This window comes from Caretta caretta, chromosome 3, assembly GCF_965140235.1.
Source record: "Caretta caretta isolate rCarCar2 chromosome 3, rCarCar1.hap1, whole genome shotgun sequence".
NCBI lineage: Eukaryota > Metazoa > Chordata > Testudines > Cheloniidae > Caretta > Caretta caretta.
Genome location: NC_134208.1, coordinates 148,588,656 through 148,601,744, shown reverse-complemented (window position 1 = coordinate 148,601,744; position 13,089 = coordinate 148,588,656). Strand labels below are relative to the sequence as shown.

At 39.8% G+C, this 13,089-nt stretch overlaps 1 protein-coding gene across 3 annotated transcripts in view; it reads right to left on the bottom strand.

Moving 5' to 3' along the window:
- Nucleotides 1-13,089, bottom strand: part of RASGRP3 (RAS guanyl releasing protein 3) — a 101,180-nt gene that overhangs the window by 18,807 nt on the left and 69,284 nt on the right. For all 3 annotated transcript variants that reach the window (XM_075127007.1, XM_048843593.2, XM_075127006.1), the window contains exons 9-10: nt 12,703-12,978; nt 5,115-5,192 (exon numbers count right to left, since the gene is read on the bottom strand). In XM_075127007.1, the coding sequence (XP_074983108.1) occupies nt 5,115-5,192; nt 12,703-12,978 (354 nt within the window). The remainder of the gene's footprint in view (nt 1-5,114; nt 5,193-12,702; nt 12,979-13,089) is intronic.

The window sequence follows — 13,089 nt, the reverse complement described above, 5'->3', positions numbered from 1 at the left end:
TAAACTATCTAAAACTTAGGTAGTATTTAGAATTTGTGTTTAAAAACTATCAATATAGCTACATATAATATAAGTATTTTACACATTGCCATTGAGGGGGGAAAAAAAGGAGTAAAGGTTCCTATGCAGCTGTGTTTGGCAGGAAGCGAGGACCTGGGTGCATCAGTGGGGTGGATTAGTTATACCGTTGGCCCAAGGCTGTTAGGAGTTGAGGAACACATACACATTCCCCCTCACTGCTCTTGTAGTTTCTGTAGCTGCAAACCTAGGTATATAACTCCTACAGTGAGACTGTGGAGGCAAGTTTAGGAAAGAGAAATCTCTATACTCACAAGTCCAGAGGGCTCAAGTTAATTCAAATAAGAAAGTAACGTGACAAATGACCTCCACATATATTGTGCTCAAATCATTGTTTTATCCCAAGACTAACATGCAAGGGACTTTCTTTGCTAGAGTTCATGTCTCAGAGGAACAGTTTGCTGCACCCCTGCAACTGCAAGTTCCACATTTTTGAAGTACACAGTCTTTTAAAATTAACACACTAAACTTATAACTACTCTGAATGAGAGTCTAGCTGATATTGCTGCATTCTTATTGCTTTGACATGTTCCTTCCCTTTAAAATAAAAAACACCCATCAGTAATAACCCCCAAACCCCAGAGCTTAGCAGAGTGATGTTAGGGTGTCTGGGAACCATTGCTGTATTAGGGAATGATCCTGTCAGGTACAGAGCGCTCTCAACTCCTGCAGACCTCAGCATATAGAAGGCATTTAGTACCTCACAGTATCTCTCAGTGGAGCTGAGTGGGAGGTGCTCTTCCCACCCTGTGAAAGTTTGGTATTCTGAAAATGTTCCTGTTCTGCATGAGGATGAAACCTTTTCAAGCTGAAAAGAGAGAGAGCAAGAGAGACCCCAGAATAGCCAATAGCTTGGTGGTTATGGCACTCAACTGTGAAGTGGAAGACTCAGATTTAAGTCCTGCTCTAAGTCAGGCAGAGTAGGGACTTGAACCTGGGTTTCTCACATAGTGGTTGAGTGCCCTAGCCACAGGGTATTGGTTATTCAGGGAAGGGGCCGGGATGGTGTCTCTCTTGTTTTGACCAGAAAGTCCATCCTGGGCCTGAGAAACAATTTCTTGATGATGATGAAGTGTTGTTGACACTGTTAGGTTACCACAAAAAGTTCTGATTTTGATGAATTAGCTTTTCAGACAAAAAAAAATTGTTTCATCACAGTTTCCTGACCAGCTGTAACTCTCAGATCATAGGAGTGCGTCCACTCCTGCTGGGAGAGAGTGCTGCTTGTGACACATGCTGAAGGATTAGGCAGCCACCCAGCATGCACAGCAGGTCCGATTGGCTGCCCTTCCCTTGGAGGTGGGGTAATGGGGAAAGAGCCTCTCAGAAGGGAAAATCCCTAGTCCAGCAAGGAATCTTCTGCAGACCCACATGAGGGTCTGAAAACTTATAGTCTGTGGGGAAAACCCATATAGCTGGCAGGAAGTCCAAGAGAGCTGGGAGGCACTTAGTATCTTGCAGGATTGGCCTGTAAGTTTGGTATCTTACTGCTACATGACTATTGATGGAGACTATGGAGGTTTGGAGATAATGAACAAACCAAAGAACCCCTGCCTTATAGGTCCGTTGTTGCTATCCCACATGATTCAACATGGATTCACCAAGGGCAAGTCATGCCTGACCAACCTGACTGCCTTCTATGATGAGATAACTGGCTCTGTGGATATGGGGAAAGCGGTAGATGTGATATATCTTGACTTTAGCAAAGCTTTTGATACGGTCTCCCACAGTATTCTTGCCAGCAAGTTAAAAAAGTACGGATTGGATGAATGGACTATAAGGCGGATAGAAAGCTGGCTAGATTGTCTGGCTCAATGGGTAGTGATCAATGACTCGATGTCTAGTTGGCAGCCGGTATCAAGCGGCTTTATTAATCTTTAATCAACATCTTTATTAATGATCTGGATGATGGGATTAATTGCTCCCTCAGCAAGTTTGCAGATGACACTAAGCTGGGGGGAAGAGGTAGATACAATGGAGGTAGGGACAGGGTTCAGAGTGACCTATACACAGGCCACACCTGGAGTATTACGTCCAGTTTTGGTCCCCCCATTACAGAAGGGATGTGGACAAATCGGAGAGAGTCCAGTGGAGGGCGACGAAAATGATCGGGGGCCGGGGCACATGACTTATGAGGAGAAGCTGAGGGAACTGGGCTTATTTAGTCTGCAGAAGAGAAGAGTGAGGGGAGATTTGATAGCAGCCTTCATTTACCTGAAGGGGTGTTCCAAAGAGAATGGAGTTAGGCTGTTCTCAGTGGTGGCAGATGGCAGAACAAGAATGGTCTTAAGTTGCAGTGGGGGAGGTCTAGGCTGGATATTCGCACACACTATTTCACTAGGAGGGTGGTGAAGCACTGGAATGGGTTACCTAGGGAGGAATCTCCATCCTTAGAGGTTTTTAAGGCCCGGCTTGACAAAGACCTGGTTGGGATGATTTAGTTGGTGTTGGTCCTGCTTTGAGCAGGGGATTGGACTAGATGACTTCCTGAGGTCTCTTCCAACCCTAATATTCTATGATTCTATGATATTTTCTTAACATCCCAGCTCATGGAGTTATGCAAGAGAATCAGCTTTAACCCAATAAATGGAGTGAACCCTAAATGCTCAAACCAGAAGATAAATAAAGAGAACCCCAAACATTTTTAAAGCTGTTAATTTTTAAGCCAACCTCTATTCTTTTTTGGGAGGCAGGAGGAAGGTGAGAAGAAATTAGGTTTGTTTTGGGGGCAGAGGGGTGGAGGGGAAAAAGAGGGATTGAAAAGGGCAATGTAAACAAGATTGTGCAGTGGCTCAGCTATTGTGTACACTCTTGTCAACTTAAATTTTTTTGTATAGTTACAATTAAAATATAATTTGAGCCCAATTTAAAGGATACACTAGCAGAATGCTGTTCCTTCTAGTAGAGTGACCAGATAGCAACTGTGAAAAAACGGGGCAGGGGGTGGGGGGTAATAGGCACCTATATAAGAAAAAGTCCCAATTGATTGCAGTGTTCATTGATTTAAGAGCCTAAGTCGCTTTTGAAAATGAGACTATAGGTTGGTTTATACTTGAGTTTTACCAATAGGACTATGTCAGTAAAGGGTGTGATGTTTTTGGCAACATCGTTATACCAGTAAAAACCCTAGCATAGATACAGTTCTACTGGTATCAAGATGCTGTAACTGGCAGAACTTATTTTGCTTCCCAAACCAGAATAATTTATACAATATCAGAGCTTTTATACTGGTATAACTGCATCCACACTACAGGGTTTTGCTACTTTTTAACTATACTGGCATAGTTAAAACAACAAAAAACTTTCTAGTGTAGGTGCTTTTGAAAATGTTACCCCACTTTTCTAAATTTGGGTTTATAGCAGTATATCATTATTGGTACATTGCTATCAAATGAAAATTGCTATAGCATTTTTTGGTACTCTGTTGCAAATGCTGAGTGTCACTGATTATTCATTAATTACTTATATAGAAGTCCCTGATCATTCATGGTATTGCTAAGGTCACAGGACTGCTCCCTGCAGTATTTGAAAAAAAATATTTATATAATCTTTATTTTAAAAAGAGACTGGAGAATAAAGCAGTGAAGTGTTTATTTAATTTTTTCATAGTAATGACCCATCATTACTTCTTGACACATTGCTATAGCAATTCAGTGTTGCAGTTGTTGATGGCAGTGGAGGCATATAAGGGGTTTAGAAGAGACAAGGGATGAGAGAGATAGATTGATTAATGATCAGGTAGGTGTGCATTTTTACTACCAAATCATACCCTAGAAACAATGAAGAACAAAGAAGTGTTACATTAATTCCAGGAATTGACAGTGAATTAAAATCGAAAGCCTGTTGAAATAGTCAGAGGAGAAGTCCCCATTATCAGGTATTTTTAGAAAAAGGTTTCTTTTGTTCTACATTTGACCAGAGCAAAGATGACCTTACAGCACACTGTCCACAGTAACAGTTCTTATTCATGGGCTCAGCACTATGATTATATCAAGAAACTTGATTAATCCCCCAAAATGATTTGCTACAGACAGGGAAACAATGTATTTGGGGTTGCAAAGCTTTTAAAACCTACATAATGCAGACAAGCTTTGAAAAGACTGGATTTACATACAATCAACTTAGAAGTTTTGGGACCCAGTCCTGCAATCTGCTAAACATCTCCTAGAAGGTGCCTGGGCTCTGTCAATTTCCACTGATTTTAGAGTTGAGACATGTGGCAGGACTGGGCCCTGGATGAGTAAAACAATATTGGAATTAATAAACTGAAAGTGGACTTCTTTGGAGTCCTAAGATTTTTACTGGAGGCCAAATAGTAATAATTTAAATTAAGGGTCCATTAATACAGATTGAATATTTACTAGATTCAGCTACATTCTATTCTTCTAAAAGCACAATAAAAAAAATGCACCAGTTTCTCAGGGTCCACTCTAATGTGTTCTTTTAAAGCACAGGAAAATACAGATGTTAAAACATATTCCTCCTGTAATATGATTTACATTATTATGAATCATGTTTGAGAGTGCAATATATAGTTGATGTTTGTATAAACAAAGTTAGAATGTGATGGGATATAAAATACCAAATCATTAACAGCAGACCAACCTTTGACTAATTTTTTTTAAACAAAATTTTATCAATCATCGTCATCCAAAAATCAGAGAAAGGGACCCATGAAAAATATTTAGTTAATAGTAAAATTGTAAATGGTGTCTTAACATAAAACACCACTAAATTTCTTGCAACCTGTCCAGGCTTGGTTAAAAGCCATTAGAGATGAAATCTGGGACATTTTACAAGAAGTTTCTAAATTATCCCATTTACAAATGCATATAAAAACTATAATGAGTGACCACCTTCATAATAAAAAACACATGAAAAAGACTTTAATTAAACTTGAACCAGGCAAACACCAATGGGTCTATTTTCTTCTAATTCCCAGGCATTTAAGGGTATAATCTCATTATTGCTACTATAAATATACTAAAATTGATATGCAACTGTATCCCCTTCAAAATTCAATAAAAGTGACTTACTGATTTAGAATTCCTTGGTTCTAGCACCAATGAGAGCTTGTAAATATCATCTTCTGTATGGTAGAGGTCCAGGGAAAGCTGTAAATAAGCAGGCAGGAAAACAGTGATATTTATTTGATCAGGTTGGAAATGACAGGCAAGCTTAGTAGTTTAAAATAAGGGACTCTTTTTGCTCCTACAAAAGTCAATGGGAATTTTCCCATTTGGCACTCAGCGTAAGTAGGGAGGTTTTGTGTGTGGAGGTGCACAGATACGCAAGAATACTATTTTTGATGGAGCTATTGTAACCCACTAGCAAATGTGTTACAAGTCGCCCTCTGTACTAGTCAGCAGAGGATATGAACTATTACAGTCCCCAGCTGTAGTATGTTACAACACGTCACGTTTGGCAGGCCCACATTTTGACCATTGTCAAAGGATGAAAACATGTGCAAAGAATTACCCTGCCACAAATGCTTCATTGTCAGCAGCTCAGCAATCAACAATCCTGGAAAAAGAATCCAGTGTATATGAGAGATGCAAGAAGGAAACAAACATCCTGTATTTGTCATGTCATGTATTTGTAACATAAACAGAGGTAACATTTTAAACCGTGCTGATTAGAAATTGGCAAACTATTTGCAACAAACCTATTTGTTCATCTTGGATATTTTTACCTCACAAATTGCTTGCAAACATATCACAGAGTGGTTTTGGTTCAATGTTATTTTACAAGTGTTTTATGTAACGTATTTCAGCCCACGAATCTCCTGAATCTATTTGCAGTGAGCACTAGATACAGGCAGTTCAAAACTCAAGCTGCTTTGATTGGATATGTAAGTCTCATGGTCCATTTCTATTCCCTGACTGGATGAACATAAAACTCAGCCTCAAGCTGCTGGTGCAAATCCTTGTCATTATAAATTCAAAATTCACCTTCTGCCCATATTCTATAGCGTCACAACAAAAAACTTCTGCCAGCAAACTTGTTTTCAAGGACAGACATCAACAGTCAAACCTGTCACTTTTGTCTTAGCATAAATTAGACTTCTAAGAAGAGGAAATCCGCTACTCTGGAGGATGAATGTGTTGACTGAGCCCATCCAGGCCCACAGAGGCAGCTCGCTCACTTGTGAAGAGCTTCAGTGCCATCTTACTCCCCCTCCCTCTATATACAGTCTGGTAACTGCATCACAAACTCCATTCTTCTGCACTTAATACAAGCAGATCACATTATGCTCTCTGCTGGGAAGTCCAAGGACTTTTTTTTTTTTTTTTGGAGGGGGTGGGGAAGGCAGTGGCATTCTTTCCCTTTTGTGTTCCTGCTTCCGCTATCTTTTCCTCCTTTTCCTTCCTGGCAGGCTCAGACCCGCAGGACTCAGCAGAGGAGAAGTTTAATAGGATCAGTGCTGCTCACGGCTCCAGTCCAGTGATGGTTACTGCCGAAAGCAGGGTACTATACGCTATCCACTGCTTGTGAGCAGCAACGACCTGGGAGGGTCCCATGCATCAGAAGCAGGTGTGTTATTGCTGCTGCTCTGCAGAGATAATGCCAAGTTTTAACAAAGGAGGAAGTCCCACTGCTCAGATAACTCAAGAGAAACCCTGGAGACCGAGGACACTAGAGCATAGACCCTATCTCATGAGGTACACAACTAGATGCAAGCCAAAGGAGAAGCTCCTTCCTTCTGTGGATCAGCAGAGTCCTCAAATCCAGTGTTTCATTCCCAACCAATCCAGTCACTTCATCTCATGTCTCCAGTTCCTACTCTGCTCACTATGATTACCACAGGCACTCCCTGCTTATGTGGCCTTAGATCTTCATGTATCTGAATGAGCACCTTCTCCCTCAGCTCCATTCCCAGACCCTCCTGGATAGGCATGGTCAACCCAATAGTCCTCCAGGCTAGTGGATTTGCTGTGCAAATGAGAAAAAGGGCACAAATACAGTAAAAATTGTTTGCTAAAAATGGAAACAAATGTTTGTGAATTACTTTAGCAGCTTTCACTCAGCTCTAACAATAATGATTTATCGTACACAATGTCTTACCCACTCTAAACTATAAAGGAAAGAAATCATCAACACTAACGGCTTGGAGTATGCAAGAGGCAGGAGACAACATTACATGTTTCCTGTGATCATGTCACTGCATTAGTAGATTCTGGAGTAATTCTGATATGATTTGAAGTTATCTACCTTGCAAAATCAGGATTGTTTTGTTCAAAGATTTGAAGAGGTGCTGTTTACAGAATTATCTTTGACTCAAGATTTATGAGGAAAAAATATTCTGAAAAAGACTGGTGCAAGTGGCTTCATACAAACAAGTGATAGCTAAATTTCAAAATCCTCACCCAGAACTCAGCTTCATTTCGGGAGTACTTCAGCGGACACATTAACAACAACAGATACTTGATAAAATTTTCAGAAGGCCTAAGTCACTTAGGAGCCTCAGTCTCAATGAAAATGGGACTTAGGCTCTTGTGAAAATTTTTACCTATTGTTCACATTTGAGAATAAATAGGGCACATTAGAGATATTTGGATTCATTTCATACACGCAACATTTAGTAGGATCACACACTCTAGTGGAAGAGTCTTCCACTCATTCAGCTTCATTAATTTTACTGGTACATTGCCTTCTGAGCCTTGCAAGCCCATACTGGTGGGTGAGTGAGAGTGCAGCATTTGCCCCAGAGACAATAAATGTACTATGATGTAACTGTTAGAGAGAGAGAGAAGCTTTTGAGCTACACAGAACTCTTTTATATAACTGTTTTGTTCATGTAGTTATTTACCCAAGTACATGTACATCCAAATTCTCTGTTCATATAAACAGGCAAAACTTCATTAAAGCCAATGATATTTAGTAGATCAGGTTGCGAATGACAGAGTTAGTAGTTTTAAATTTAAGGACCTTGTCCTGCTCCCTTTGAAGCCAAGAGAAGTTTTGCCATTTGGAGATAGGGTAAGACGGGAGGGTGTATGTCTGGGGAGGGAGAGTGTACCCATATTGCAATTTTTATCATTGATATTTAATTGTACCCATTTACACCAATAGAGATTTGGCCTTTAATGAGCAGATATGTTTAGTTTAATAAACTTAACATGTAACTACAATGTAGGACTAAATATTGTCTAATCATAAAATCTTTTAGGGGGTTGGGATTAGTTACTCAATTCATTCAAATACTAGTAAATAATTTAAAGATATACAATTACTATGTAGTTCTCAATACATCATACAGTTACAGAATAGTTACACAGCATTTCAGTGAAAGATAGGCAAAACTGCTGGGGAAAAATACCCTACTACTCCCTTTATAATGGAAAGTAGCTCTTAATTTTAAATTTAATTATCATTCTTGTTTTATTTATAAATCATTTTGAAAAATAAAGAGTTATAAATTAATTTTCTGTTTTGTAAAAGAAACTTCACCAATCAAGAGTTTGTGAGGGTGACTGACTTTCCATTTGATTTTTAGGTATTTGTCACTTTGCTTCGCTAGACTAAAAATGATGGGGACTTTCCAGTTATTTGCATAGTCTCAGAACAGGTTAGTTAAGTAACTGTTAAAGCTAAAAATAAAGAGAAAACAAAAAACTCTGGCATCAAATGTGGTTAATATGCTGTTGTATTAAATGTGTGTTAGATTAGCAAAGTACCTATGCATTATAATCAGTCCTTTTAAGGAATTCAACAGCTGCCTATAGTCAGACGCTAATCCATGTTATAAGAGTAAAGGGAATGTGACGTCACATCAATATTGGAGAGATTGTGCAGCAGGTATTATTATCCCAGCATTAAATTAAGCCTTCCCACGCTCCTTTCAAAATTATCGTTTCCCAATAATACTCTTGGGGGAGGAGGGAATGGCAGGGGGAGAACAGTATTATTCTTAGAGCTACTCTTCCTTAATGTAGAGCTTTTCCTAGAACCTTTCCCAGTTCTGCTGCTGCCTGACTCCCTGCATCAGTTTTAAAGAAACTTTATACAGCTCACCTATGAATTTGGCCCACTCAGTCACTGGGAAACTAAGGGCATGTCTGCACTGCCCTGCAGTTCGGATTAAGGGGATGTGTTGATTTCAGTGTGCACCAAAGTTCCATGCTGTAACTTTCCTGTGTGGACACTGTGTACTAGTTTATACTAATGGAGTACACAGAGGAATTGAAGAGGATTACATTAGTGAGAACTAGGGACTTTTAAATTTGTCTGGAGTGTACAGTGCAGCACTTCGGTGCACATTGCTATGCACCCCAAATAATCCAAACAGCAGGGCACTGTATACATGCCCTAAACTGGTATAGCTCAAATGTCGAGGAGTCAGAGGGGAAGGGAGCATAGCACAGACCAACAGTGTAAGACCCTGAAGTGAGATTAAGCCACCCCCCTCTTTTAATTTACACCTTGTTCTTGCCTCAACTTTTAGGTCATGCCAAGGTTGATTTCCTTGCACGTTAGTAAGGGTGTATAAATACATCTAATTTACACATCACCTCTGAATTTAGCTTCTAGTGCTTCAAGCCGTTTCTCATTTTGTCACAGTCTCCTATACCACATTAATATGGGGAAAAACGTGACATGTACCAGTATAGCAATACTCACTTTTGTGACATTTTAGTTACCACACAGCTCTTTGATTTGTTTTCACCTTGTACAAGCAACTGACTTTCTAGCTCACAGTATGTTCATTTTTATACTGAAATGCATAAGGGCCAAGATTTTAAAAAGTGGGCTCCTAAATTCATATTTTAGGCACCTAAAATAAGTGGCCTGACCTTTAAAGTGCTGAACACTCAGCAATTACCACTGACATCAGTGAGAGCACTACATCTCATATGGGTGTTTTAAATAGTTTTAGATTACATTGAGTTAGATTATTGGATTAGGACTAGATTATTGGGCTCAATACAGGAGTAACAGGATGAAATCCTGTGTTATACAGGAGGTCAGTCTAGATCAGTGGTCCCCAACCTTTCTGTGGGAATAGCATATTTCTATTCCCAGAAGACTGTGGTGGGTGCCAGACACCCCGCTGCCGAAATGCCGCCGAGAAGCAGCAGCAGCAAGAAGCGTCGCCGGTCTCTTCTGGTCTTAAATCTATGAACCTCAGCAAGTGCTGTACCGTGATAGTTTCATGGGCTTCCTGTCCCTTATTCCTCCCCTCTCTGTCCAAAAGGAATTAGATTTTTGCAGTGCTAAAATGGCTAACTTTTTGGTTGTTGTATCCCTAAGGACTCCTTGATGAAGTGGCCTCAAACTGGCAGAAACTCTACCACTGCCCCTGTGCTGGTCTACCCATTTTCAAGCTAATCTGACTACATACGTGGATTTTAGAGGGGATGTAAAATTCATCTTTAAAGAGAAATTTGGGCTGCAGCCTTTATCTATGGAGCAAGTAGATGTCATCCCTTAATCATTAACATTAACATTGTGCAATCATCATCATCATCATCCAAACTACTCAAAAGAGTAAGAGACATGGATTGATCAATGAGAAACGCCAGAGAAGGCAACGGCAAAGCCCCACACGATCACGTTCTCAGTGAGATACCCATTTAGTTTAGTTTTGAACTGTCTGACCAGCGAGTATACATCCAATGATTAACCTGTCAAGTAACTGAAGGCCAGATTGTTGGCAGTTGAGAGCAGTGAGAATGCTTGGCACGTTAAAGACCTCCAATCCCTTATGGTATTGCAGTCATTTTACACGCGGGTATTCAAGCCTGACTGGGGAAGTCATGTACCAAAAGTTTCTGAAGAGAGTTAGTGGGAAAGTGGTGCCAGTACATAACGAACAGGTTGATTGGCTGATTCACAGTGAGATGCACAATACTGTACCCATTTAATGGCTCCATAAGGGAGCTAGCTTCTCTAGGCAAGTTAAAGATTAGAAGGAAGTTGACATTAAACATGGAAAAGGCAGCAATAGATTGAATGCAAAATTATCCTTCTGTGTAGTGGAATTCAAGTACAACATTTAATAGTGAGGGAGGAAGAACACACTGGAAGAGCTCATGTTTTAGCAGGGGTCAACTATATTTAGTATGCAATTCTTTCCAGATTTTGGCAGCAAATCTTAGCTTTTCTCTCCCCCTGTGATCAAACTATTCTCATTGACTTATTGACCAGTATATTTCAGAAATATTTCAGCTACTGTATGACTTTGCTATTAGAGTAGAATAATAGATTCTTTTGTGAAAATTGTAACAGTTTATTTTAGTTATTTATATGGTACCAATCTGAGTAGTATCTAGATGTTGAAAAAATATTCATAGTATGACTCCAAGAAGGGGTTCCAACCCCTGACTTCACTGAAGCCAATGGCAAAACTCCCAAAGGTTACAATGGGGCCAGGATTTCACCCAAGGAGTTTTAGGATACATTGAGCTATCTATTCTACTAAAGTTTTAAAAGCTGATGCGACACCACCGTGTTAAAGCTGTACACTCACTAAATGAAAAGCAGGGGAAGCCTCAAATAAATGTTAACTCATGACCAGAGTTTAGGGCTTTAACATTGCAGTATGTAATGCCACTCAATTACAAAGTCAACATAATGGGTCAACTTTAACCCTGGTGTTACTGAAGTCAGTGGAGTTATGATAGAGACGCATCTGACCCAGTATCATAAAGAGGCAAGCACCCATCTCTTACTCAGTTATGTCTCCCAGTGGATGGTTTAAAAAAAGGAAAAGGAAAATGGGATCCAACTTTTTGAAGGTGACTAACAAATGAGGAAAAAGATTAAAAAACAAAACAAAAAGTATTAGAGGCAAAGGAATCATAAGAATACAAGTGCACAAAACTATGGGCCTGATTCTGCAAAGTCCTGAGAGGTGTTAAGGCCCCTCAGGTCCCAGTGAAATCAGGATCAGGCCCTCTATGAACACAGACAACAGTAGTTCATGTAAATGTCAACAGGTAAATAGTACTTCAGCTACCACTTCACAGCATCCAGCTCTTGCCCTTCAGGCTCAGCTTCCTATTGCTTTGGTTTCTCTGTCTGAAGTCCCACTTCCTCATATTTAGGTTTGAAAGAATATGCAGACTTGAAAACGTACAGCAGATTTGTGTGCGTGTGTATAAGTAAACAAGAAAATTCCCCACCCCCATAAAACAAATGAAGGTTAAATTAAAAAGATATATTTTAACACAGAAGTTAGCGTGGAATCCATGTGGACTATCTGCATAGTCATATAGGGTTTTGTTTGTTTGTTTTACAACTCTGGTTTGGACACGGTGAAAAATGCCAATGTATGTTTAACAACTGTAAATGGTCAGAACCTCTTTTTACATCTCACAGTATGGAGATGTACATCTCATCTACAGAGTAGGAAGTCGATCAATTCAGTTGTCTGTTCCAGCTTCTAGCTCCAACTAGCCAAGACTGTATCTTGTCAAAGTCTTCTGTGACCTTATTCATGTTTTACCTAGACTGGCTTCTATTTTATATATTTGTCCTATTTATCTTCACCTTTATAAAAAAAAAGCCCAACATACTAAGAGTGCTGTCCTGCAAATTCTTGCTCTCATGAATAGTCCTATTAACTTGAGTGCACCTACTGGGCTGTGACAAGAGGTGAATCAGAACCGTCATGACACTTACTGTTAGCAGGTTAATTAAATCCATATTTGGCTCTAGATGATGGGTAGCAGTCTGCAGGGAAACCAGTTCATTCAAGGTAATGGATAGTTGCTGCATTTTCACTATGTTTACTTTGTTCTCATCTATCCAGTCTGGAAAGACGACATGAACGGCTATCAAGTCTTTCAAGTGAACTCCTAATATGGGGATTTTGAAGCCAAGAGAGTCAGCAAAAGCTTTGCGGTAGTTGCAGTAGTTTCCATTGGAGGAGACCAGTTCTGTCATCTCATTCCAGTCCTATAAACAGCCATAGAAGCAAGACTCTGTAAGACCACCCATAACATTTGTTTGATCTATTCTGAGTGCAGCTTAAGCAAGTCACATCAGGACGCTGAATACGTCCATTTT